Source organism: Cyprinus carpio, chromosome B3 (assembly GCF_018340385.1).
Source record: "Cyprinus carpio isolate SPL01 chromosome B3, ASM1834038v1, whole genome shotgun sequence".
NCBI classification, from domain to species: Eukaryota; Metazoa; Chordata; class Actinopteri; order Cypriniformes; family Cyprinidae; genus Cyprinus; species Cyprinus carpio.
Window position 1 is genome coordinate 1,445,689 of NC_056599.1, and position 27,902 is coordinate 1,473,590.

Genomic DNA, 27,902 nt, shown 5'->3' on the forward strand with positions numbered 1-27,902 from the left:
AAATATTTTATATGAAGGCTTACATCAAGAACAGACTTATGAATTATTTGCCAACAACAAAATATGCACATTTTGCACAGATGTCTGAACATGTCTAGAAGGCTTAAATATTTACTATTAACACAGAATGACAAATTTTCTATTAAATGAGAAATACAACATTTGCTAAGTCATAAGAAACATGAGAAAACACAGACTTGAACTACTGAGAAAACAAGAGACTAAACATTAGAACAATCTACCACTGAATACAGGAACATATTCCTGTACTCAAAAGAAAGAAATTTAGACAAAGATACTCAATTTATTAAACTTTTAAGGTTAGATAGATAGATAGATAGATAGATAGATAGATAGATAGATAGATAGAACTACAGATAGATAGATAGATAGATAGATAGATAGATAGATAGATAGATAGATGAATGTTCTTTATAACAGGATACAACTGAAACAACATTTGTAAAATAAAAGTAGTGAATACTGTAAATAGAAATGGATTAATGTACATACTGTATGAGGTTCTGCTTTGTGTGGATACAAATGCCTTTATATAACAAATATCAAAATCACAGTTTGAAATGTACTTGATCTACATCTGTATTTAATATTCTACCTGACTGCTGCTGATTCAGTGTTGTCACATGGATGTAGATGATTATTTCCAGCTGTTCTGCTGGATGACAGTGTTTTATTCTGATCTTGAGCTCTGTTCTTAAGTCGGAACAGAGCAGTGAGGATGATGTTGATGAAGACGATGAATATGAAGTTGAAGATGATGGTGATCCCAGCAAGCACCATCTTAAACAGTGACGTGTTTCTCTCAGGATGGCTTTATCAGCTGTTGACAAAGTTGGAAGCAGCTTTGTTACTCTGCATCATTTTCACTCTCTCAAGTGCTGGTCTTCTTCATTTTCCTCCTGTTGTCTTCTCTCCTCCTCCTCTCTCTGTCTCCTCTGTGCACGAGCAGCTGCACCATTAAAAGTTCCACCCGCAGCAGCAGCAGCACGTCCACCAACAACAGCTCCAGCAGCAGCTCCAGCAACAGCTGCAACACCAGCACCTCCAGCAACAACAGCAGCAACAGGTGCAGCAACAACAGCTCCAGCACAAGCTGCACCAAAGATCAAAATATTACGAATAATACCTTGTGCTTTTCTCTTCTCTTCCTCTCTCCGTCTCTCTTCTTCTATCCGTCTCCTCTCTTCCTCTCTCCATCTCTCTTCTTCTATCCGTCTCCTCTCTTCCTCTCTCTTTCTCCCTTCTTCTATCCATCTCCTCTCTTCCTCTCTCCATCTCTCTTCTTCTATCCGTCTCGTCTCTTCCTCTCTCCGTCTCTCTTCTTCTATCCGTGTCCTCTCTTCCTCTCTTTGTTTCCTTTCATCTTCCATCAGTCTTATCTTTCTTTCCTCTTGCCTGAATCTGTGAGCATCTTCATACATCTGATTACTGTAGTGTCCTCCTCCGTTCTGCTCTATTAGTGTGTTAGACTTCTGCTCTAGATCAGTGACCTGTTTTCTGTTTTTCTGATCTTTATTGTTGAAGACGTGAAATCTGCCTCCACACTGATCTACTAGACCTTTTAGTCTACTGTTCTCTCTGATGGCTTGCTCCATGGATTTTCCTTCCAGCAGATCTCCATGAGTGAAGAGAATGATGGAGTGTTTTAACACCTCCTCACCAAACATCATCTCAATCATCTGAGGAATCTTCTCTTCCTGTTCAGTGATCCTCATAGTCACATTAAACACAATGAGAACAGCATGAGGTCCAGGACTGGATAAATAAACACTCTTCATGATCTCTTTCATTAACTCCTCAGGGCTCATCTCTGTATCAAAGAATCCAGGAGTATCAACTACAGACGTTTTTCTTCCTGAAACAGTGATGTGTTTCTTTTCACTGGTTTCTGAATTTGTGTCAGGTGTAGATTTAAACACCTCCTGTCCCAGTATTGTGTTTCCAGCTGAACTTTTCCCAGAACCACGTTTACCCAGAAGAACAATCCTCCTGCATGAGACACTGTCATCAGAGGTGTCCTGGACACTGATGGCAATACTCTGCCAAGGATTTTGGGAGACTGTTTAAAAAAAGAAAACCGATTACAAAACATCCACTGTTTTCACCCTGGAATGTACTCCTGTGCTAAATTATATATTAATATTATAAATTAATATACTAACACACTACAGTTAACATCCAGCAAATATTAATTCTGCAAGCAGATACAAGAGAAAGAATATCACTATTACCTAAACTACTGCTTTGGTTTGTTGCATTTTTACTGATTTATTTATGTTTAGCTGCTCTTTTTTTTAATTACCCTAGAAAAATCTGTAGATACTGTAAAAGAATGAACAAAATATTCTTATTATTTTGAATGAATAAAGCCTAATTCCTTCATGTCTCATGTAAACCTTCTCTTCAAATTTGGTTAAAACAGACTTACGATTCTTCAAGTTGTTCTGGAAAATTTTAGTTATCAGAGATTTCACTTGGTCACTTGCTCCTCTCTTCTTGTTGTTGAACACGTGAAATCTGCCCTCATATTTCTGAGTAAGTTCCTTCAAGAATTCAGTCTCATTAATTACTTCATTTATCTTCTTGTTTTCATTTTCCAGTTCGTCTCCTCTGGTGAAGAGAATCCAGATTTTATTCAAGCGTTGCTCTCCCAGCAGCTCCTCAATCTTCTTCACAATTTCTTGATCTTCTTGTGTGGATCTGTCTGACGGAAGAACCAGGAGAAATGCACAGAGGCCTGATTCACATTTCTGGAAAACCTCCTGATATTTCCAAAGCTCTTCCTCACTCTCTGCACCAGAAAATCCCGGCGTGTCATAAACAATGATCAGTAATCCACAAACATCACCGACTTCAGTAGCAACATCTTGAGTGTCAGATTTGTAGCTTTTCATTATACTAAATGCTTCTCGTCCCAGTATTGTGTTTCCTGTTGAACTTTTCCCAGCTCCTGTTCTTCCCAGCAAGACCATATTCAAACACACTTTTGGCATTAAGTGTGTTCCCTCCATTTTTACTCCATAACCTAGAAATAAATAACATCAACATGGTGTAGAAAAAAAAAAAACACACACACACACACATTGAATAATTTAGGTCCATGTATGTTTTGATCACTTATTTTCCTGTTTGGAAAGGAATAACAAGAAACCCAAAGATGGTTCTTTTTTTAACAAACTGAAAATAAGATTTAATCTTGGTTTCTCTTTTTTTTTTTTTTATTGAGCACAAATTGGATTATGGCTTCAGTATTTCATTCGCACATGTGGGCAGCAAACATCTCTTTCACCTAAACATCTTAATTCATAGAGTTGGTACAGCACTACCAATTTGTTTAGAATATACTTAAAGTCCCCATGAAATCAAAATGAAAGTTTTTTGGGTGTAAGTATCAATATGTTAGTCTTAAGGTTATCTTTAAACCAGTGTGCTTCAAAACAGTGACAAAATTAGGATTTAGAAGATATAAGCATTCAAAGCTTGTAGTTCGTCACTTCCGCCAAAACAGATCAATGATTTTTGACGTCACCTCTTACTTCAGCTTCTCATCAAATCTTCTGACCAATCAAATGTCTCTAGAATCTGAAGCGCCCACTCCCTGCACTATAAATAGACGCTGAAGCTGCGGCTGAGACTGGTCCCTTATTCACAGTGTAGTATTTCCTGTTCAGTGAATGGCTCGTAGTGCACAATGTAGGTGATAGGGAATGATTCAGATAGTGTAAATAAGCTTTTGATTGGTGCAAATGAGGTCTGGTTTCATGATGTGTCATGCGAACTGCAGCAGCGCACATAGTCTGATCCTGACTTTGGCTACGGTCCAGAGACCTGATCACATGGAGTGGATCATATGCGAGTCGGCATACATTAAAAACTTTAACAACTACACAGCCTCAGCATGATTATGACCACTATTTTGTTTTACTAAGAGTTTCATATTTAATCTAGGGGTAATCTATTAGACCGTGGCTGTCAAATCCGGCTTTACTGAGCTCAATGGCTCCCACTCGTGAAAGTGAAAAAAAGTGAAAGTCATGACATTTGCCAAGTACGGTAATACCCCACCTACAACTCCTGCCAGCACCAAGACTCGAACCTGCGACCTTCAGGTTACAAGTCCAACTCTCTAACCATTAGGCCACAGCTGCCCCCTAAAGCATGCAGATAAAATGCTATTGGCTAATTAAAAAAGGGGGCGGGGCTGTCCGATATGTCCCTGTCTTCCTGTTTCAGTTGAAATTACGTCACCGCATAGAACAACGCTGCCTGTTTCAAGGCACTTCAGGGAACCTTTAAATAAAACTGGGAACCACCATTTAATAATAATAAATTATATATGTAATAATAAAATATTATCACAACTTTTTATCTTACAATTCTGGCTTTATAACATGCATTTGCAACTTTATCACATAATTCTGACTTTACTCACAATTTATGCGTATATAAGAATTGCATTATTACATCACAATATTCTGAGTAAAAAGTCAGAATTGTGAGTAAAAAAAGTCACAATTACCATTTTTATTTTTTATTTAGAGGTGGAAACAAGCTTCCAGAGCATATATGGTTTCATTATCTCATCAAAGAGCGTCAGAGTTTTCTACACAAATCAATGCTCAATGAATTACAGACACAGTTTATCAAATGTACAATTTTCTGTCAAATTCACTTACTGTAAGGTCTGTTTTGGGTTTTGTTTCTTGTTCATTGTTTTCATGTCTTTTATTTTGTAGTTTGATTTATGCTGTTTGTGTCATGCTTCCCTTGCCCTCATGTATCTCTGACTTGTGTATGTGTCTTGTGTTGTCTTGTCATGTGATTATCAGTTCTGTTTGCTCTTTGGTTGCTTTAGTCATGTGTCTTGTTTCCCATTGGTTTGTTCTTGTCATGTGACCTGTATTGTTTGTTATAAGTAGTCATGTTTTTGCCATTGTCCCCTGTCGTGTATTAATGTTGTAACCTGCTGTCGGTGAGTCAAGTCTGTTCATGCCACGTCAAGTCTGTTCATGCCACGTCAAGTCTGTTCATGCTTCGTCAAGTCTGTTCTAGTCAAGTCTGTGTATCTTGTTTGGATTATGTTTGGATTTTGGAATTCACTTCTATAAATAAACTGCACTTGGGTTCTCACTACGCTCGCCTTCAGTGGACTGATCATTACAGAATACACGACCTCCAAAATGAACCCAGCAGATCTTCTTGTTCGTCTTCGCCAAGGAAACCGGGCCATAGAGGATTACGTGGAGGACTTTTGTGGACTTTATATAAAAATATATCTTGTTTAATGCCACGTAATACCCCTCAATGGACTCTTGAAAAATATACTGACCATGCTCTTTTGCTGGCTGGTTCACCATTTACTGTGGGGGTTGCTGAGGAGATTCAAGATTCAAGATTCAAGCTATCCTACAGTACCCGCCACATCAGAACTTTTCCATGTCCCAACCGTCATGTCAGGAGTTGTTCACATCACGCCAGCCAAGCCAAGGCCTGCTCACGTCAAGTCTGCCAAGCCACAGCCTTCTCACGTCATGTCTGCTACGCCAAAGCCTGCTAATGTCATGCCTGCTACTCCAGGACCTGCTCACAACATGCCAGTTAAGTCACAGTTTACTCCTATCATGTCTACCAAGTCAAAGCCTGATCACATCATGTCTGCCAAGCCAGAATCCGCTAACATCATGTCTGCTACCCCAGGGTTTGCTCACGTCATGCCTGCCAAGCCAGCACCTGTTCACGTCATGCCTGCTACGCCAGAGCCTACTCAGATCATGCCAGTCTCTCAAGAGATTCTCCACAACATGGAAAAACTTCGTCGCAAGATGGCCGCCACACAAGAGTCTCTTCACAAAATGGCCACCTTTCTAGAGTCTCGACACGTCGCAGCTGATCCTCCAGAGTCTCGTCATGAAATGGCCACCATTTCAGAGCCTCGTCCCATCATAGCTGCCATTTCAGAGTCTGCTCATGCCATGCCTGAGTCCCCGGCCAAGATGGCCGCAACGCCTGAGTCCTCCACAGATGCGGAGCTTGGGCCAGGACTGATTGCCAGTATGATGGACCCACCATTGATGTCGGTGCAAGCAGCTGGCATCTCCAGGGCCTCTGCACTGGCTGTCACAGAGACTATTCCCCTGACCTCAGTGCTTCCTGTTACGGCAGTCGCCATTTTGAGTGTGTGGGCTGCACACTGCGCTCCAGAGACCTTTCCTGTCCACGAGTCTGCTCCTGAGGCCTCTCCTGACAGTGAATCCACCCTAGTGCCTCCAGAGGTGGCGGCGTCCACTACAGAACCTCCAGAGGTGGTGGCTTCCACTGCAGAACCTCCCGAGGTGGTGGCGCCCACATTTAAACTCTCTGTCTGTCCTGTCACGGCCAAGGAGGCCGTCCATGAACTCTCTGCCTGTCCTGTCACAGCCAAGGAGGCCATCCATGAACTTTCTGCCTGTCCTGTCACGGCCAAGGAGGTCGTCCATGAACTTTCTGCCTGTCCTGCCACGGCCATGGAGGCAGTTCATGAACACACTGTCTCTCCTGTTACGGCCAATGAGGCCATCCATGAACTCTCTGCCTGTCCCTTCACGCCCAAGGAGGCCGTCCATGAACTCTCTGCCTGTCCTGCCATGGCCATGGAGGCAGTTCATGAACTCACTGTCTGTCCCGTTATGGCCAAGAAGGCCATGCATGAACTCACTGCCTGTCCCGTTACGGCCAAGGAGGCCGTGCATGAACTCACTGCCTGTATTGCCACGGCCAAGGAGGCCACTCATGAACTCCCTGTCTGTCCTGTCATGGCCACGAAGGCCATTCAAGAACTCTCTGCCTGTCCTGTCATGACCAAGTGGTCTGTCCATGTCTCTGCTCCACCATGGCTTCCTGCTCTGCAGGCACCGCCTAGCCACCCCGCTCTGCTTGCTCCACCATGGCTCCCCGCTAGGCCTGCTCCGCCATGGCTCCATACTGCTCTGGATCTGCTCCACGGCCCAGGTCCCCCTCTACTCCATTGTCTGTCACTGCTCCACGGCCCAGGTCCCCCTCTGCTCCATTGTCTGTCATTGCCTCATGATCCGGATCCACGACTGCTCCTAGCTCCAGGCCCGCCATTGCTCCACCCTCCAGGTCCTGTTTCTTTTCACAGGCCTGGCCCTCCATCCCTCCCCCTGTTCCGCCTCTGCTTCACCACCCTCCTGAATTTCTTGGGTTTTTTTGTTTTGGCGTCAGGAGCCGCCCTTAGAGGGGGGAAATGTAAGGTCTGTTTTGGGTTTTGTTTCTTGTTCATTGTTTTCATGTCTTTTATTTTGTAGTTTGATTTATGCTGTTTGTGTCATGCTTCCCTTGCCCTCATGTATCTCTGCTTTGTGTATGTGTCATGTTCTCATTGGTTATTGTCTTGTCATGTGATTATCAGTTCTGTTTGCTCTTTGGCTGCTTTAGTCATGTGTCTTGTTTCCCATTTGTTTGTTCTTGTCATGTGACCTGTATTGTTTGTTATAAGTAGTCATGTTTTTGCCATTGTCCCCTGTTGTGTATTAATGTTGTAACCTGCTGTCGATGAGTCTAGTCTGTTCATCCCATGTCAAGTCTGTTCTAGTCAAGTCTGTGTATCTTGTTTGGATTTTGGATTTCACTTCTATAAATAAAGTGCTCTTGGGTTCTCACTACGCTCGCCTTCAGTGGACTGATCATTACACTTACTTTTGGGGTGAACAACATCTGGACTGATGGCCACTGCAAAACACAACAGAAAAACTGTTAGTGAATCTGGTGAGCATTAATGTATGGACTATATGTCAAAGGATAATCTCTGCTGCTGTCAAATCATTTAATGGACTTACTGTCGGGACGAGTTAAATCTGGACTACTTCTGGCTGCAACAAAACACAAACTGTTAGTGTATCTGATGAATCTGAAATTTTTCAGTGTTCTTTGTTTATCTGGTGAGTCACAATTATTTTATTATATACTTTAGATGTTTAATTAGAGACTTTTGAAGTGATCAAATCACTTTTTAAAAGTGATTTGATATAACACTCAATGGACCAGTGTTTTATTTTTCTGTTTATGTTTTTCTGTTTTAATGTAATTAAACTTGAGTAAATGACAGAATACTTTTGGTTAACACAACCTGATCTGCACCCTTAATCACTGAAGTGACAAATCTTGTTATTTTTAAATAGATTTTGCAGAATAACAGACTACATGCTTTATATTTACAAAATGTATTCACCAATTTTAAAGGAATTAAATGTAATACATGCCAATAATAAAAAAGTACTTATATCTCCACTGAAATGGTTTTATGCTTTTATGAGTTTTATGATTAAGAGCAACAATCATTATTTTAGTATTTCTTATACTGGATTCTGATACAGCATTGAAGAAACCTTTAGCATGCTACTATACATATTTTGTTGTTAATCAAACCTCACCTTTTTCTTGCTGTTTTCTCTGAGCATCTTCAAACATCTGATTACTGTAGTATCCTCCTCCGTTCTGCTCTATCATTGTGTCAATCTTCTGCAGTAGATCATTCACCTGCTCTCTGTTATTCAGATCTCTGTTGTTGAAGACATGATATCTGCCTCCACACTGATCAACTACACGTCTTACAACACAGTTCTCCTCGATGAGTTCTTCAATGGGATCTTCTTCCAGCAGATCTCCATGTGTGAAGAGAATGATGGAGTATTTGAACACCTCCTCACCAAACAACTTCTTAATATCATAAGGTATCAGCTGCCCCATCTCAGTGCATCTCATATTCAGAGCAAACACAATGAGAAAAGCATGAGGTCCAGGACTGGATAAATAAACACTTCTCCCTAGCTCTGTCATTGGCTCCTCAGTGTTTAAGTAAGTGAATCCAGGAGTATCAACTACATAAAATGATCTGCCTGAAACCGTGGCTTGAGCAACTGAGCATTCACTGGTTATTGATCTCATTCTTAATTCAGATCTGAACACTTTCTGTCCCAGTACTGTGTTTCCAGTTGCACTTTTCCCAACACCAGTTTCACCCAGCAGCACAATCCTTATGGGTGAGAGATTGACAGCAGGGATACCTTGCAGTGGTGTTTTTGACACTGTAGGCAAAAAAAGGAAACCAATCACTTATTTTACCTCAACATGTATTTTACATGCTTAACTAACTTTACTAATAAACCACAGCTCATCAATCAATACAGTAACAGATCTACTTCATTCCTGACAACTAAAGGAGAACCGACCTCTGGTGTTGCCTGGGTTCTTTTTCCATTTTCCAACATCAAAAACAGTTATTCTTTCATTGCCACAGTTAATACCGGCTTGCATGCTACTAAATATTGCATATTTCCTATTATGTATTTTGTATATGTATTATGGTTTGACTTTTAATTACAAGTAAAATCTCGAACCTCTTCATGGCAGTGATGGTCAACAGCTAATAGTACTTTTGCATGTCACTAAACACTGGAGAAATTATCCAAAATAATAGTCTTTAATACGAAACTTTCTCAGAAAACAGATCACACAATACCTTTACACAGACGAAAACTGACAAAAGAAGGAAACACAGGGCTTAAAGGGGTCATATGATGCTGCTAAAAAGAACGTTATTTTGCAGGGCCGTGCACAGGGGGGTGGCCCGGTGGCTAGAGCCCATGCCCCTTTGCCCTCATCGGCTGAGTTGCCCCTCTCACCAATCCCCCCATCACTCCAGCTCAAAGCTGTCTGTTACGCTCCGCTAAAGATCCGCTGATTCCGCTAATCCACATCGTGTTTCCCGCCCGCTCCGCAGCAACACTCACAATCTGTGTGCCGCTCTCTGGAGAGTGGAGACCACAGTCCCCGAAGCTTGTTGAATTACGAGGTAGATGCATTACAATTCACATTAGTCCGTGGTTGATCCGCTGAATTAGTAATTAGTTGGTAGTTTGTTTGTTTTTATTTTTTATCGGTAATGACTCTGCCTTCTAAAAGCGCTAACAACTTGTAAACAATACCCATGTTCTGAATGTCTAATCAAATTATTGGGGCGATCAGCCTCTGCGCTGCTTCTGTCTGCTGCAAAACAAACTGTTAGTGAATCTGATGAACATGTAAAACATCAGAAAACAGCCTTATGATATTTACACTTTCAAAGAAACAATGATATTACAATGACATTAAATAACACTGCTTTATTTTTGTGTCCAACTTATGCTTAAAACTGAGTAAATGACACTCTCGGTGAACGCAGTCATAACAATTATAATCACTATCATATTTTTAAATAGAAAAGACTAAGATATTTTACAAAATGCATTTAAGTATTAAATGGTTTATTTTGTCGATAGGCTATATGCCAATCGTAAACAAGGTTACAGACGACCCCATTGATTTTAGAGCTACAATCATTGATTTAGAATTGGATTCTGATACATTTAGCATGTAGTTAATATAACCGTCGTATTTTGGTTGTTGATCAAATCTTACCTGTACTCTGCGCCATTTTATGTTTACCTTAACATTTACAATCCGAAAGTAAATAAGTGGCTGACATGATGAAACGAGCAGATAGGCTCACCAGAGCCCTTTGTGGATTAACGAAATATTACAAAACAGGTTCCAAAGTAAATTTTCTACTCGCATCTAAAAAGCAATGTATTTGCAAAATAGAGGTAAAATACTTACAATATGTGGGGGTTTGTAAACAAACTGGAATTTCACTGTTATTTTTTGTGATGGGGTGATTTTTAATGATTTTGTTATTTCTTTAAATTTAATGGTTTTTTGTTTTTTTTTTTTGTAAGTTGCTTTGTGTTTTGTTTTTTTGCTAAATTAATAAATTTTTTTATTCAGATTTACAGTCTGCAGTCTGTAGGTTTGAGTGCTCTGTTTTTAATCATTTGATTATTTTTGTTTATTTTTTTTTATTTTTTGTTTTTTTTTGTTTTTTTTTTTTTGGGGTTTTGTTTTACGGAGTGTCTATTTACATTAAGTGATAATAGCTCGCCTTGTTTTATTATTCAGCAGAATATTGTTTTGTCATTGCGCTGCATGTTACATTGTTACACCCCCAGGTGGTGCTCAACGTTAATGTCAGTTACGCACAGACATACACAGAAATCATGAAGTAGAATTCATAAAGATCTGACAAGCAAATTAATGGCATTTAAGTGTTCTTTGAGCTCCAACACAGTAAAAGCAGACTAAATGTAGCTTACATGAGAATGAGTAATGAATGATAAGAAATAAGGATAATAAATGTACAGTAACTTCAACTAAAGCAACATTTTATTTATCTTTTACTTTTGTCAGTATCTTTAAAGATCAAAGTATAAGTCCAGATGAAATCCATAGTAATGTCAGTATATAGCCTATAAGACAGAGGAAATTACAGTCTCTGGCTAAAATATGATGATATAAAGAAAAACAGTATATATATATATATATATATAAAATATATTCTATTACATTTAACCCCCCATGCAAAGATAAACGTAGTCCATCTTACACTACAGTAAAATAAATGTTTCAAGACCACATACCAAATAATATATTGTGTATTAAACATTTAAAATATTTCAACTCACAACAAAGAGTTTTTTTTAAATTACATGATCAATTAATCTAGCTGAGATAGTCGCTTGCACTAGAACTTCAGAATATCAAATTATAGTGCAAACTTTCTATACAAATATCTGAACTACAAACATCTGATTACAGTAGTGTCTTATTAAAATGGTCACAGAATCACTTATTTTACCTCAACATGAATTTTACACACTTAACTTACTTCACTTATACACTACAGCTCATCAATCAATACAGTAACAGATCTACTTCATTCCTGATAACTAAAGGAGAACTGATCTCTGGTGTTGTCTGGGTTCTTTCTCCATTTTCTGACATCAAAAAGTGCTATTCTTTCATTGCCACAGTTACATTTACATTTAGTCATTTAGCAGATGCTTTTATCCGAAGCGACTTATAAATGAGGACAATGGAAGCAATCAAAAATAACAAAAGAGCAATGATATATAAGTGCTATAACAAGTCTCAGTTAGCCTAAACGCAGTATACGTAGCAAGGGCTTTTAAATAATATAATAAATAAAAAGAAAACAGATAGAATAGAAAAAGAATAGAGCAAGCTAGTGTTAGAGTTTTTTTTTTTATAATTGTCTAATAAATGAAAAGAAAATAGATAGAATACAAAAAGATTAGAAAGGTAGTTAGAATTTTTTTTATTTATTTAAAAAAAAATAGAATTAGAATAGTTAATACTGGCTTGCATGCTGCTAAATATTGCATATTTCCTATTATGTATTTTGTATATGTATTATGGTTTGTCTTTTAATTACAAGTAAAATCTCGAACCTCTTCATGGCAGTGATGGTCAACAGCTAATAGTACTTTTGCTTGTCACTAAACAATAATTAAACAAAACCATACTGTCACATAGGACTTGCAGTAAATAGTCCACAAAGACAAATTATCCAAAATAATAGTCTTAAATACAAAACTTGCAGAAAACCGATCACACAATACCTTTACACAGAACTGACAAAACAAGGAAACACAGGGCTAAAATATACAGATAATGATGAACTGAAACAGAACAGGTGTGGGATCTAATTAATCAAAAACCCTGAAAACTGAAACTCAGGCAGGTACACAGAAACAGAATGTCTGTAAAGCTGCTTTGATTCAGTATTATGAGGAATGAAAATAATAGTGAATCTAGTGAATATTATTACATGACTTTAAAATGATTCAGAATAAAGATTTATTTTTCTTTTCTGAATTTAAAAATAACAAATTTGAAAAAACTTTTGAAGACACTACTCTTCCAACAATGAACTGCTCATTAAAATAGAGAGTGAATGGTGAATTAGTGAATTATACAAAGCAGTAGTGTAGCCAGAAAAGAGACTCTGGGTGTGCATATGAAAATCTGGGTGTGCCACATTTATTGTCAGATTACTGTGCAAAATTATTAACCCTAACCATAACCATGCCCCACATAACCATAAAACTATATAAAATAATATAGCTGCAAGCAGCAAGACGGGGCCAAGCTCTGCAAGGCACAGCAAGCAGACCAAGTATGGCGCACATCAAGTACAGCAGCGCAGCAAGCATTTAAGCACCAAGAGCTGTGCAGAGCCTGAAGAACAAAACATAAGAAATCGGGGACAGTACTTTTATGCGGCTCGCCCCGAAGATCATTTGAGCGAAAAAAATGGAACACTGTACTTTTCAAAATGGCTACTACTGTAATGGGCGGAGTCTTAATGTATTATATTGTTTGTGATCAGCATGATGAGAGCAATCAGGTGCAATCAGGTGTACTATGTCTCATTGTCTCATAGGGCTGCCAGGGACGGAGAAACATCCTCATCAGGTGTAACGTCAGGCCTTGTGTCCGGCTGTCCATCAAGCCGAGTTTTTTTTCTAGAAAAATTAAGAAGGGAGCTCTGCAACGTATTGCTAGCTAGCAATGTGCAATCAAAAATTATCTGTTTGTATGCGCGGCAAAGATCTCTGGGGAGCTGCTGGGGTCACAGTCAGCTGCTGTTTGCTGATTGGTTGGTAGTCCGAATGTCGGCAGATATTTTTTTAACGAAAATAATTTAAAATGTAAATTACATTTTAACATTTTGAGCATTATGACACCATATATTGGATTTTTATTTCTGTGCCCCTTAGAGTATGATTTAGAATGTTCAGTGGCGTCACAGAACTGCCAGATTCAAACTGCTTTCGCGCGTTGGCTGGCGCTGAGCCAGAGACGGACGCGCTCAGCGCTTGTCATATATCAACAATTATCATGTAACTAATATGCAGTGTTTTCAACCACATAATGTTTATTTTAGGTTTCATACATTTAAATATACATAATCACTAGTAAAACAATACATTGGTAGTTTGTAAAATACACACTGATGTCTATGGAAGCAATAAAAACTATCTATATTGTAATAATTCTGGCCACCACTAGGGGCCACTGGTAAGCTTTCTTATTGCGGATTAACACCTATTCTCCCACCACCTTTAATTTTAACCCGGTCTGGTCCGGGAGGAGCACTCAAAACACACTCAAGAACAAGAATTACAGAAGAATACACTTTTTATTAACAAAAATATCAGCCATTTGGCGTTGTCTCACTTAAATATCCTGATTACATACACTAGTCATATTTTATTAAACCGTGACACACATTTAAAAGAGAACCCAAGTAACGTTACTCATTCCAAATTCACAGCAAACCATAAATAGTGTGAAATCTCATGCAAAGCACACTCAATTAGAAACTCCACGCCTAAATCACATGCCCTAGGTGTAATAACCAGCACAGGCAATCAACATAATTCAGGAGGACAGTAATCACCAATGACTGAGCACAACAACAATAACAACACACAACTCTGTAATAATGAAATAATTTCGGACTTCCCTGTCCACGTCCGACGACACCCTGCCGTCACTGTGAGGACTCAACCTTCCCTTCCGCGGAAATGCCGAGAAGGTTTTTTTCAAACAGCCTGCCAAGTCCACCTACACTCTCTTCCCAGTGTCTAACTCCGGGCCAATAAGTGGGACCCCGGTTTTCTTCACGCCGGTGGTGCTAACCAACCACGAACGCCACAGATCCCCTGCTTTTGCGAACCCAGCAGGCTTAATAAACACAGCGTCTCAGTCTCTTTCACAGTTAATTAGCTATCAGGCCACAGCTCGCCCTCACCTTTCCTCTCCCCCGCATTTAAAAGCATCCCAAAATTGTTCATTGTCCACAGGTGTGCTCGAAGACATCATTCCTTCCGTATTTGTCCGTAGCAGTGATGTCACGCATCAGTAGAATCATAATCATTACAGTTTGTTGAAATGTTTTTTTCCTTTTTTTTTTGTTCATATATCAGACACACATAGCAGAACAATAAAGTTTACTCTATTCTCACAGTTCAACAGCCACTTACTTTCATGTATTTCGGGAGAAACTGGGGAATTCAAGTGCTGTACCAGAGACAGTTTGGCTGTACGTTAAATCCGGCTGACAGGACTCTGAACTGCAGCGCTCATCTCGTTAGATCAAGATAATTTATAAAGGTTTTTAAACGAAGAATCGGAATATCAAATAGTTGACATGGTAAGCGTGTCAATGTTTGTGAATATTTTTTAATAAAAAATGAAAAACGAAATAAAACGATTAGCGATACATCTGTTAGTTATTGTGGCCGCGGTGTGTCACGTGACAATCATGACGCGTCGCCATGGAAACAAGGGGTCAGTTAAAATATTTGTAACTTATGCGTGAAAGAAAAAATATATTTTCTAAGTAAAAAACAATAGACAATAACAATTTTTATTGAGACTATAAAAAATAATTCTGCATCTATTTTTAGGTGTGCCAGCTGCCACTGTGGGTGGCACCGGCACACCCGTGGCTACGCCACTGATACAAAGTAATCAAAACTGTAAAACTATAATCACATTTTAGCTGTCAAATCATTAAGTGGACTTACGATCAGCCTCTGCACTGTCAAAAACATCAGAAAACAGCCTTATATCAGGGCCGTGCACAGGGGGGTGGCCCGGTGGCTAGAGCCCATGCCCCTTTGCCCTCATCGGCTGAGTTGCCCCTCTCACCAATCCCCCCATCACCCCAGCTGAAAGCTGTCTGTTACGCTCTGCTAAAGAGCTGCTGATTCTGCTAATCCGCTCCGTGTTTCCCGCCCGCTCCACAGCAGCACTATCTGTGTGCCGCTTTCTGGAGAGTGGAGACCACAGTCCCCGAAGCTTGTTGCATTACCAGGTAGATGCATTACAATTCACATTAGTCCGTGGTTGATTCCCTGAATTAGTAATTAGTTGGTATTTTTTATTTTTTTATCGGTAATGACTCTGCCTTCTAAAAGCACTAACAACTTGTGCAAAATATCCATGTTCTGATTGTCTAATCAAATTATTGTACCCGATCAGATCTAATAAAGATAACACCTGTTGTTGACACTTTGTAGACCAAAAAATAAATAAAAATGCCTTCACAAAAAAGAAGACCGAAAGAGAAAGTGCGAATGGAGGCTGCTAAAGGCAGTTCAGCATTGCAAACATGAATACAAAGCTCCAGCAAGTCAGCAGGTAAATCATCATATAGAATATTAAGCAGTTTGTCATACTTTAATTCTTGTAATTAAGTATATTTCCCATTATAATCACTTGTCTTGATACTAGTAATCTATAACACATCATATTTTATTAAAACTAAATTAATAGTAGGCCTATAAATAGTAAAAAAAAAATAATAATAAAAAAATAAAAATCCATAAATATTCTAAATAAGTTGTTTATTAGTATATACTATAGATTTATGCTGTAAAATATTAAATTAAATGTCTAATACTTATAGGGGAGAGTGGGGTAAGATTAGGCAATTTTTACTATTGTGGTGAAAGTGAAAGTGAAAGTTGTGAGATTTGTCAAGAATGGTAACCCATACTCGAAATTGGTGCTCTGCATTTAACCCATACAAGTGCACACACACAGCAGTGAGAAGTGAACACACCGTGAACACTCACCCGGAGCAGTGGGCAGCTATATCCAGCGCCCGGGGAGCAACTGGGGGTTCAGTGCCTTGCTCAAGGGCACTTCAGCCATGGGTATTGAGGGTGGAAGAGAGCGCTGTTCATTCACTCGAGACTTGAACCTGCGACCTTCTGGTTACTAGTCCGGTTCTCTAACCATTAGGCCACAGCTGCCCCTGGTCCTCAAGATAAAGGAAAATAATGCAGAAGTACAATGAAAGTATCTATCCTATCCTAATGAAAGTAATCTTGATCATTTATCTATGACAAAGGGTTCTAAAAATAATGCTTCTTATAAAAAAAAAGTGTTCCCATGGCTCAGGGTTTGGGGTAAGTTGACCTGAGTCGAGTCAGTGGGTAAGATGCACCTTCTGGGTGTAAAATGACCATCCGACTGAATCTCATGCAAACCCATGTGAAATAAATAATCATTTTAAAAACTCATTTAATAATTTTCTTTTACAGACAGTCATATTTATTTTCTTAAAGTTAACTTTAAAAATATAAAACCAACCGAATGAAGTTTACATTTTTATATTTAATTGTTTGCATATCTGAAACAATATGTTGAACACCAAAGCTGTAGCCTTCCTAAAAACAGGCTAAACAGAGAGTTTGTTGGCCATTAGTGACTACAGGTGGAAATATATATCTGATTATAATTTTCTGGTTCTTATCAAAGAAGGATTTGGTGCACTTGTACACTATCCCTATCAAATAGACTGCAAATAATATGTATATATATGATAAACTAAACCAGTAATATCACATTAAAACACCAGTTTATAATTCAGAGATTTAACTTAACTACAGTGCCTTATGGCGGGGTAAGTTAAAATGTTGACACAATTTCCCCCACAGCATTTGGCTCACTTTGCCCCATAGCTGCCATTTTGGAAAGAAAAATAAAAATACTATAGGTTACCAGTTCAGGGTAATATTTAGCTAAACGATTTGCATGGTCTTATATGTTGTTAAGTCACCAATATGTATTATAAATATGTTTAGACCTGGATACATTTGCTTTGATGTAACAACCATTACATCTGTTATGCTAAAATTTTACTTTGACAAGCCAAAAACAGTTTTTAAAGTAAATGGGTGCCCTCCATTCCCCCATGACTTTCTCCTTATCACAGTCTGGCAGAAATAATGGGTTGTTTCAAAATAAATGGTCACATGACAGTAAAAGTGTACAGTTGCCAAGATGCAGGGGGTGGGTGAACTTACCCCACTCTCCTCTACTTCTATTGAAGATGAGACAGAAGCAGGCTCAGAGAGTGAGCCCACTCTTATCAAAACATCTACAATAAAGTCAATTATTACAGCTGTCCTCTCTTTTAACTGTATATTTGTAACAACTGGATAATTCGTATTAAACAAGCACCCATCCTCCTTGTGCCCCCTTTTTTGGTTTGGGCCACTGCCCCTCAGAATGTCTGTGCATGACCCTGCTAATGATACAACAATGATGTAACAATGACATTAAATGGACACTGCTTTATTTTTATGTCCAACTTATGCTTAAAATTAAGTTTAAAATTAAATTAGAAATGCAATCATAACAATTATAATCACAATCATATTTCTAAATAGAAGAGAATACAAGCATTGATTTCACAAAATATACCTTTTAGGAATTAAAAGTATTGGTTCTTTTGTCAATATATATGCCAATCGTAAACAAGTGGGTTACAAACAAACTCATTTGTTTAATGATTAAGCACTACAACCATTGCTTTTGTAGCATTATATTGGATTCTGACATATTCTAACAAACTTTTAACCTTTAGGTAACATAACCTACATATTTAGTTGTTAATCAAATCTTACCTGTACTCTGTGCCATTTTACTGTATGTTCACCTTGACATTTATAAACCAAAAGTAAAAAGGTGCTTGAGTTGACAGTGAAAGGAGCAGTTGTAAATACTCACCAACGCCCCTCTGTGTATAAACAAAATATTACATATGAAAACAAGTTCACTTTTTATGTACAGGAAATGTGAAGAGGAGTCCAACTTTCCTGAACCACAACGTCCTCCAGTTGGCGGGCGAGCAGTGATGGCCAGTCACTACCCATCTTCTCCTGGCTTCCAGCTCAACTCCTCCCACTTACTCCAGAGCCAACAAGAGGCCCTTTCTGCTGCCTCCCCCAACCTGCAAGCAGCTATCTTCCTCATCTTTCCTGCCATTCCCAGGGCTGTTAACATCGTCCACACAGACTGTGCCGGGAAACCCCTGCAGCCAACCTCAACTGGAAATAGCCAAGTCTGCCACCCTTTGTCCCTGCATTATTGGAGTAGGTCCTTGTTCTTGGTAGCCTTCCTCTCCGAGGCCTCATCACAACTGTCTTCCCACGGTACCGTTGGTTCAATCAGGATAATTCTCTTCACCTCCTCAGACCATATGGCCACATCAGGCCTCAGGGATGTCTGGAAGACCTGGGAAAATTGTAGTTTCCTACCCAGGTCCACCTTCATCTCCCATGATTGTGCTGCCTGCAGGAGGCTCTTTTTGGAGGAGGGTGGCTTCTCCCCCTCCCTGATAAACTGGATATATGAGGCTGGTCTCACATGGGTCTGGCGCCTTTTCCGTCTCTCCTGCTCCAAGATATCAGCCAGTGTCGTGGTGCCATCAATATCTCCCCTGGCTAAGTACAGTCTTGAACCCCACCAGTATGTGCGCCAATGTGCCTCTCCCTTCACATAAACTGCACAGTGAGTCCTCCCTCATTCCCCACCTGTGCAGGTTTGTTGTTGTTGGAGTAGGAAAAGAGATGCGAAAGGGCCCTAGTCTCCAAAATTCAGGTCAAGTGATTTTTCTCTTTGGCAGGTCCTTAGTCCAAGCTCCTTGTGATCCAAGTTCCATGGCCTTTGACAGTCGCCTTTCTTCCTTCAGGTGTTGGACCTTGGCTTGGTCCATATCTCTCCTCAGCCTTGGGTCTGATTTCTGATTCATTGTGTTAAAATGCTGCATTAAAATGATGTAAATCTATTTTAATGTTACAGAATGTGGACACAGACTGAATGAAGATGAAAATAGGAGTTTATTGACATTTCTGAAAGAAGGAAGGTAATGGCCGGTAAGTGGCAGTTCAGTATTGCTGAGAACGAAGATGAGAGTGATTCACAGACTTTCCCTGTTTGCAGGTGCAGGAGATCGTGGATGGTGGCGCATATGGGGAGTGAGCACACCTCGTCGTGGGGTAAGTATCCACGTAATCCTGACTACACAACACAGGGAACATGAGAATGGGAAGACACTTTGGAGGGAATCGCAGGAGATATTCATTGGAGTGCAAGAACACAAAATAGCAGTCCACTTTGAATAAACATGACTGGACACTGAGGTGAGACATTTGAATCTGACCTTAATTTAATAAAAGCAAACAGGAATTAATTCAAAATTAATTGTTTTAAATATTTTTTATCTTTTGACACTAATTATATGTAACCCTGGACCACATAAGGGTTACATATAATTAGTGTCATAAGGGTCTTTTTTTTTTTAAATTGAGATTTATACATAATCTAAAAGCTGAATAAATAAATTTTCCATTGATGTATGGTTTGTTACGATCTGACAATATTTGGCCGAGATACAACTATTTAAAAATCTGGAATCTGAGGGTGCAGAAAAATCAAAATACTGAGAAAATCGCCTTTAAAGTTGTCCAAATGAATTCTTAGCAATGCATATTACAAATCAAAAATTAAGTTTTGATATATTTACTGTAGGAAATTCACAAAATATCTTCATGGAACTTGATCTTTACTTAATATCCTAATGATTTTTGGCATAAAAGAAAAATCGATAACTTTGACCCATACAGTGTTAGGCTATTGCTAAAAATATACCCCAGCGATTTAAGACTGGTTTTGTGCTCCAGGGTCACATATTTAATTTCTATTCTTTTCATTTTCTTTAAGAATTACAAGGTAATGCTCCCTCTCTCTTATTGTACCACCGTAATTTAATGAAGCTTTTTTTCACTCTAACTTCCCAAAATTCAATATATATTCAGAATTTTTGAAGGTATAATAACTGTAAATACATTAATACAACCATTTATTGAACAAGGTGATTTTACTGATCAAGGACTGGTGTGGTATAGCAACAGCTCCACACAGGGCTTTCACAAGGAACCCTGGACCATGTGAATATTTATATTTAAAGTTATTTGGCAGAAGCATACACCATTTTTGCCACAGCTGGGTTTTGGGTCACCCTAAACCTGTGGGCCATGAGGATTTGTCACACATTACCCCTAACTTTACTAACAACTGCACCAACAGCTACACCAACAGCTGCTCCAACAGTTCCACCAACAAATGCACCAACAGCTGCAGCAGCCGGGCCACCGATGAGTCCACAAGCTGCACCAACAGCTCCACCAATACATGCACCGATAAATTCACCAGCAATCATATTTCGACTAAGTGCAAACGTTGATAGACGCAAAGTAGGCTGATACTTGGTTAAAAATTGTTTAAACTCAGGATTTTCACTTTTTCTTTCTACTTCCTCTTTTAACATTCTCCCAGTCTCATCTTGTCTTTGCTCCCCCTCTTGTTGTTTTCTCTCATTTTCTTATTTTAGTTTTGTCTTTTTTTCTCCTCGTGTTTATCTCTGAGCATCTTCAAACATCTGATTACTGTAGTATCCTCCTCCGTTCTGCTCTATCATTGAGTCAATCTTCTGCAGTAGATCATTCACCTGCTCGCTATTCTGATTTTCATTGTTGAAGACGTGAAATCTGCCTCCACACTGTTCAAGTAGATGTCTAAAAGCACAGTTCTCCTCAGTGAGGTTCTCTATATGTCGTCCTTTCAGCAGATCTCCATGAGTGAAGAGAATGATGGAGTATTTTAACACCTCCTCACCAAACGTCATCTCAATCATCTGAGGAATCTGCTGCTCGTGTTCAGTGAATCTGTCAATCACTCTGAACACAATGAGAAAAGCATGAGGTCCAGGACTGGATAAATAAACACTTTGTGCTATCTCTGTCATTAACTCTTCAGGTTTCAGTTGTGTGTCAAAGAATCCAGGAGTATCAACTACAGTCACAGATCTGCCTGAAACAGTGGTGTGTTTCTCTGAACATCCACGGGTTACTGAGTTCATTTTCAGCACAGATCTAAACTCTTTCTTTCCCAGTATAGTGTTTCCAGCTGCACTTTTCCCAACACCAGTTTTACCCAGAAGAACAATCCTTCTGGATGAGTGACTTGAGACAGGAGTGTCTGGTTCATTACGAGTGTTTGGACTGACATGAATCCGTCTGAGTCCTCCTCCATCTGATGATTTAAAAAAAAAAGGAAACAGATGTAAGTAGTCATTTACATGATGATTTAAAAAAAAAAAAAAAAAAAAAACGCCATGATAAGTACCCCGATGAAATGCAGTGATCAAACTAACAACTTACCAGTTAACAGTCCTGAGTTTTAAGCACAATTAAGCTAATATCTTTCCAGTTAACAGTCCCTATATTTATATATATATATATATATATATATATATATATATATATATATATATATATATATATAGTGGGTACGGAAAGTATTCAGACCCCCTTAAATTTTCACTCTTTGTTATATTGCAGCCATTTGCTAAAATCATTTAAGTTCATTTTTTTTCCTCAATGTACACACAGCACCCCATATTGACAGAAAAAACACAGAATTGTTGACATTTTTGCACATTTATTAAAAAAAGAAAAACTGAAATATCACATGGTCCTAAGTGTTCAGACCCTTTGCTGTGACACTCATATATTTAACTCGGGGTGCTGTCCATGTCTTCTGATCATCCTTGAGATGGTTCTACACCTTCATTTGTGTCCAGCTGTGTTTGATTATACTGATTGGACTTGATTAAGAAAGCCACACACCTGTCTATATAAGACCTTACAGCTCACAGTGCATGTCAGAGCAAATGAGAATCATGAGGTCAAAGGAACTGCCTGAAGAGCTCAGAGACAGAATTGTGGCAAGGCACAGATCTGGCCAAGGTTACAAAAAAAGTTCTGCTGCACTTAAGGTTCCTAAGAGCACAGTGGCCTCCATAATCCTTAAATGGAAGACGTTTGCGACGACCAGAACCCTTCCTAGAGCTGGCCATCCGGCCAACACTGAGCTATCGGGGGAGAAGAGCCTTGGTGAGAGAGGTAAAGAAGAACCCAAAGATCTCTGTGGCTGAGCTCCAGAGATGCAGTCGGGAGATGGGAGAAAGTTGTAGAAAGTCAACAATCACTGCAGCCCTCCACCAGTCAGGGCTTTATGGCAGAGTGGCCCTACGGAAGCCTCTCCTCAGTGCAAGACACATGAAAGCCCGCATGGAGTTTGCTAAAAAACACCTGAAGGACTCCAAGATGGTGAGAAATAAGATTCTCTGGTCTGTTGAGACCAAGATAAAACTTTTTGGCCTTAATTCTAAGCGGTATGTGTGGAGAAAACCAGGCACTGCTCATCACTTGTCCAATACAGTCCCAACAGTGAAGCATGGTGGTGGCAGCATCGTGCTGTGGGGGTGTTTTTCAGCTGCAGGGACAGGACGATTGGTTGCAATCGAGGGAAAGATGAATGCGGCCAAGTACAGGGATATCGTGGATGAAAACCTTCTCCAGAGTGCTCAGGACCTCAGACTGGGCCGGAGGTTCACCTTCCAACAAGACAATGACCCTAAGCACACAGCTAAAATAACGAAGGAGTGGCTTCACAACAACTCTGTGACTGTTCTTGAATGGCCCAGCCAGAGCCCTGACTTAAACCCAATTGAGTATCTCTGGAGAGACCTGAAAATGGCTCTCCACCAACGTTTACCATCCAACCTGACAGAACTGGAGAGGATCTGCAAGGAGGAATGGCAGAGGATCCCCAAATACAAGTGTGAAAAAAATGGTTGCATCTTTCCCAAAAAGACTCATGGCTGTATTAGATCAAAAGGGTGCTTCTACTAAATACTGAGCAAAGGGTCTGAATACTTAGGACCATGTGCAAAAATGTCAACAATTCTGTGTTTTTCTGTTAATATATATATAGCTGGATTTTATTACAGGTCTGTAAACTCAAACCTGCTCATTTCAAAACCGGTGTTATTAGGGTGAAGCAAAATTATTATTTGCAGAGTTTGACAGAGATTTACAATTGCAGTAGTCAAATCGAGAAATACATGGTTTATGTTTTTTTTTTTGGATGTTGTTAAGAACAATGGTCAATTATTGTTGTTTTTATTGATTCATAAAAATTTGATTGATTGATTGATTGATTTTCCATCCTGGGTAGCTCAAGTTAGTAGTGCACCTCTGTTGTAGCCTATACTTGCAGAAACATTTTAAAATGTGACAACTGAGTTGATAATTCAGCCGGTTTGTAAACATATTAATATTAATAACAGAATCAAATGAAATGCATCATCAGAATAACATCATCTGTATCACAATCTTATACACTTAGTAATGCAGTACTGAGATGTTCTTTACCAGAAAACTTTACTTTTACAAAGTTTAATCAAAAAGTGAAGTTTTTAAAGACTCACCCTTTACTCCAAAAGATCTCTGAAGAATTTTTACCAGCAGTAATCGAGCTTGGTCACTATGTCCTTTTATCTTGTTGTTGAACACATGGTATCGCTGATCATATTTCTGAATGAGTTTCTTCAGTGCTTCAGTGTCGTTGATGAATTCATTTATGGTCATGTTTTCCTCTTGTAGTTCGTCTCCTCTGGTGAAGAGAATCCAGGTTTTATTCAGGCATTCTTCTCCCAGCAGCTTCTCAATCTTCTCCACAGTTTTTATCTCTTCTTCAGTGAAACTATCAGCTTTGATAACCAGCAGAAATGCACAGGGACCAGACTCACATTTGAGAAGAACCTTATCCAGTATCTTCTGAATCTCTTCTGTACTCATCTTTGGGTCATAGAATCCAGGCGTGTCGTAAACAGTGACTGGAAACCCATTAACAGTCCCAGATTTCACAGCTGCATCTCGAGTGACTGATTTGGAGCTTTTCTTTGACATGAAAACCTCTCGTCCCAGTATTGTGTTTCCTGATGCACTCTTCCCAGCTTGTTTTTTCCCCAGTAAAATGAAGTTCAGGTGTGCATTTGATTCCGTTTCTGATGTGTGTCATGAAATATTCAAAGATAGTTTTTTGAAAATTTGTATTAAGTTAGGGTGTGTGTTTGATTGAAATCAGAGAAAAAAAAACTGAATTCTTACCACACTGATGTTCACTACTTTCCAGCTCTTTTTTCCTTATTGATGCAGTGTTGGGCATCTCTCCTGTGAAGCACTGCTGTTGATTCTCATTAAACAGATGCTCAATCTTCTTCATCAGGTCTCTCATCTCTGATTGGTTGTTCATCATCTTGTTGCAGGTCAGATATCTTCCTCCACATTTCTCCAGCAGCTGCTCCAGATCAGGGTTTCTCTTCAGATCATCTTTTATAGTGTTACACTCTTCTTCTCTCTCATAAGTGAAGAGAATCATCACAAACTGAAGAACTTTGGCACCAAACACACTCTGAAGCCATTCCAGACTCATCTTATCATCATTGCTTAACTGGCCCAGTCGCACAACAAAGATGAAGACATGGATTTCATTTTCATTCACAAGCTGACCATGCACACAGTCCAGATAAAGTTCAGCCTCATGTAAGTCAATCATGTTGAACACAGAGATGTGGCATTCTGATATTTTCTTCTGTAAAGGCTCAATCCTGGATACTTCAGTGTTTTCCACATGTGTCTGTTTTTCTCCAAGTAGAAGGTTTTCATGTCCAAACTGGACCGATGAAGAGCTTCCAAATAGCACAATGGACAGACTGGGAAACTTATTGTCTAGAATAGTTAAATAGATATAACGATTAGTTGTTAAACAGTTGAATGAATTGGAATTTTATTGTTTTTATTATTTGAATTTTTTTTTGTTTATTGATGTGATGCTCTTGTCTGATAAATCATTCAATCTCTGTAGATTAGTACTTTTTTTAATTTTTTATATAATTTTATTATTTGAATGGAATATTATAAATGATATAAGAAATCATATCCATCTCTAAAATCTCATCCCTGTTACTCATAAACTATAACAGGACTGACTAACAGTAAAATGACTGAGTAGCTAGTGTCCTCTGGTGAAGTGATTTATTTGTGTAGATATTAGGCTACATCCTTATTAATCTAAATAAATTTCAAAATGCATCTTTATCCTAACATTTTGACTTTCCACCCACACTAAAACAATGCTTATGTCCAGTGAAAACTGAGCTTTTTACAGACTCTCCACCACCCATATTTGTTTTTGCATTATAGTGTGGACTTTGAAAATGAAGGTATTTAAAAATAATGGTGCATATTAAGTCATGTGCTGTTTATTTTATGGATAGATATTTCTGGTTGTCACGGTACAATCCTGCAAGTGTGACAGAAAAATTGCCCTCAACTGTGATCACCTGTGAAAAATCAATATGGAAAATCCCTTCATATTAATACAGTACATTGGACCCACAGTACATTTTTTTTTTATTACAGATTTCTCTTAGTGTTATACTTATAGTGGGATATTTTGCTAATTAAATAATCATATCAATAATGAGAACTTCATGTCTGGTCTATCATCTTAGTAAGCTTTTATTATATTATGCATGCACAGTAAAGTGATTTACTTAAGCATTTTTTAGACATTTCAGTGTAGACAAGCAACTCCTGAAATACACTAACGTAAGAGAGTTTCGAGACAGAATGCAATTCTTTGGATTAATATGGATTTAGCTGATCCTTAGTTAATGTAAAAATATTCACATCAATTTTGAAGTTTCCCCTTGGTGGAAATTGCAGTAGCCCCCTGTACTCTGTAATACATTTCCTTTCACTAGCAAAACCCCTGCTTCCAGGTATGGCTAAGGAAAATCTGCATAAAAAACATTACATGTATTTGGCTGAATTCTACTTATCAGGTCACAGAGGTTAGTGTAGCAGTGTTACAGTACATTGCCAACACTATTGTGATGTGTTATTTACTGCAGTGGATGTGTGTTAGGCACATAGTCAAGGGTGTTCATCTGAATGGCAGTGATTGGGGCCCATGTATTTGAAGAGGCATGAGATTCTGGGTTTTCTTATGCAGAAGAAGATGAAGAGAAGCCATACTACAAGAAGCCAGAAACACTCACCCATGGAAGACTGCACAGGACGGAGCGATATATATCCACTCCCCTCTCTGTGTCTCTCCCTCCATCTCGCTTTAATTCCCTTTCCACCTCCTTCACTGTACATAACTGTAAACACAAAGACATTTTTACATTGTACTTAGCCTTCATTCACATAACCCTCATAGAACATTTGCAAAACACTAGATTTAAATGGAAACATGATTTTGCAGATTCATAACCTTTTTTTAATCAGTGAAGTCTGGTTCACTTGACAGTGTTTACTATTGACAGTGTTTCACTATTAGTGAGGACATTAAACACCTCACGAATGTAGTCAAACCTGTATACAAACACACATTCCTGTCACCCTATGTTTATTTCTGTTACTGTTACTAAAACACTTTTCTTAAAAAAAAAAAATGATGGAGCTCTGGAGGAAACATAACACACACACACACACACACACACACACAAAAAACAAGTTAAACCTGTAGAACCAGAGTTTTATTTGACATCTGTACATGCCTAGTAGGTAAAGTCGTGATGGTTGGGATACTTTCTTTATTATAAAATTATGTAAAATAAAATTGTGATATTTTAAATACAATTATGTAAAATAAATGTTGCAATGCTGCTGAACAATTAACTTTTCACAATAAAAATAGCAATGTACAGTGTGAAAACTGCAAGACTGGCTTTTATATATATATATATATATGTGTGTGTGCTAATATATATATATATATATAAAGGGATACTCACTCAGATTCTGATGACCGCTAGTCTGCTTCGCAAATGCACATCAGGCATAAGAAGATTCTTCATCCATCGAATGGAAATGACAGGAAAAGGAAACAGCAAGTGGAATAACAGAACTACAGTGTAGTTATTTACCTACATTAAGAAAGTGAATATAATTAAGTTATCTGTCAGTCTGCTAAGCTTCTGAGTTACAAAAAGCAAAAGTCCTGTGCTGGTCTTTATGAAGACGTAAAAAAAAAAAAATCCTTTAAATCACATGACATCATTCTTTCAGGCCACAACAGGCTACATAACTCAAGAAACTATAACGAAAGTAGGCAGCACAGAATGAGGAAGTGAGCTCAACTCCCCAAAACATACAACATTTTCTTCTTCTATGCACAGCATCAAGTTCAAAGGCTGTGCAACTTAG

At 38.7% G+C, this 27,902-nt stretch overlaps 3 protein-coding genes and 1 long non-coding RNA gene across 6 annotated transcripts; 1 reads left to right on the forward strand and 3 right to left on the reverse strand.

The window, feature by feature from the left end:
* Window positions 1-884: 884 nt before the first annotated feature.
* Window positions 885-10,492, reverse strand: LOC109053378 (GTPase IMAP family member 8-like). Its single transcript, XM_042721105.1, has 6 exons — window positions 10,477-10,492; window positions 8,451-9,104; window positions 7,857-7,889; window positions 7,717-7,749; window positions 2,450-3,046; window positions 885-2,080 (listed from the first exon to the last, which is right to left on the reverse strand). The coding sequence occupies exons 1-6, from the start codon at window positions 10,490-10,492 to the stop codon at window positions 885-887; spliced, it is 2,529 nt and encodes an 842-aa protein (XP_042577039.1).
* Window positions 10,493-18,269: 7,777 nt separating this feature from the next.
* LOC109053541 lies at window positions 18,270-20,137 on the forward strand. Of its 3 annotated transcripts, XR_006154126.1 has the most exons (4): window positions 18,270-19,318; window positions 19,403-19,468; window positions 19,579-19,652; window positions 19,720-20,137. It is a non-coding gene; the product is annotated as an uncharacterized LOC109053541 (long non-coding RNA). The 3 variants fall into 3 exon arrangements; XR_006154125.1 differs by having other exon boundaries at window positions 19,403-19,652; XR_006154124.1 differs by having other exon boundaries at window positions 19,579-20,137.
* A 1,053-nt stretch (window positions 20,138-21,190) lies between these two features.
* LOC109061396 (GTPase IMAP family member 4-like) lies at window positions 21,191-24,698 on the reverse strand (the record flags this gene model as incomplete). The annotated part of the gene is made up of 2 exons (XM_042721106.1): window positions 21,191-21,901; window positions 24,102-24,698. Coding segments are annotated over 2 exons (1,305 nt in total), but the record flags the coding sequence as incomplete, so codon positions are not given.
* A 46-nt stretch (window positions 24,699-24,744) lies between these two features.
* Window positions 24,745-27,294, reverse strand: LOC109061397. The gene is made up of 2 exons (XM_042721107.1): window positions 26,750-27,294; window positions 24,745-25,415 (listed from the first exon to the last, which is right to left on the reverse strand). The coding sequence occupies exons 1-2, from the start codon at window positions 26,850-26,852 to the stop codon at window positions 24,745-24,747; spliced, it is 774 nt and encodes a 257-aa protein (XP_042577041.1). The 5' UTR covers window positions 26,853-27,294.
* Between the last annotated feature and the right edge of the window lie 608 nt (window positions 27,295-27,902).

Excerpts from the sequence above, each read along its gene's own strand:
- LOC109053378 (XM_042721105.1), bottom strand. Across the intron at positions 7,890-8,450 it reads GAGAAAACAGCAAGAAAAAG|CCAGAAGTAGTCCAGATTTA; the intron begins GTGAGGTTTGAT and ends GTTTTGTTGCAG. Across the intron at positions 7,750-7,856 it reads AGATTTAACTCGTCCCGACA|TGGCCATCAGTCCAGATGTT; the intron begins GTAAGTCCATTA and ends TGTGTTTTGCAG.
- LOC109061397 (XM_042721107.1), bottom strand. The coding sequence starts at position 26,852 with ATGTACAGTGAAGGAGGTGGAAAGGGAATTAAAGCGAGATGGAGGGAG. Across the intron at positions 25,416-26,749 it reads TCCTGTGCAGTCTTCCATGG|ACAATAAGTTTCCCAGTCTG; the intron begins GTGAGTGTTTCT and ends TAACTATTCTAG.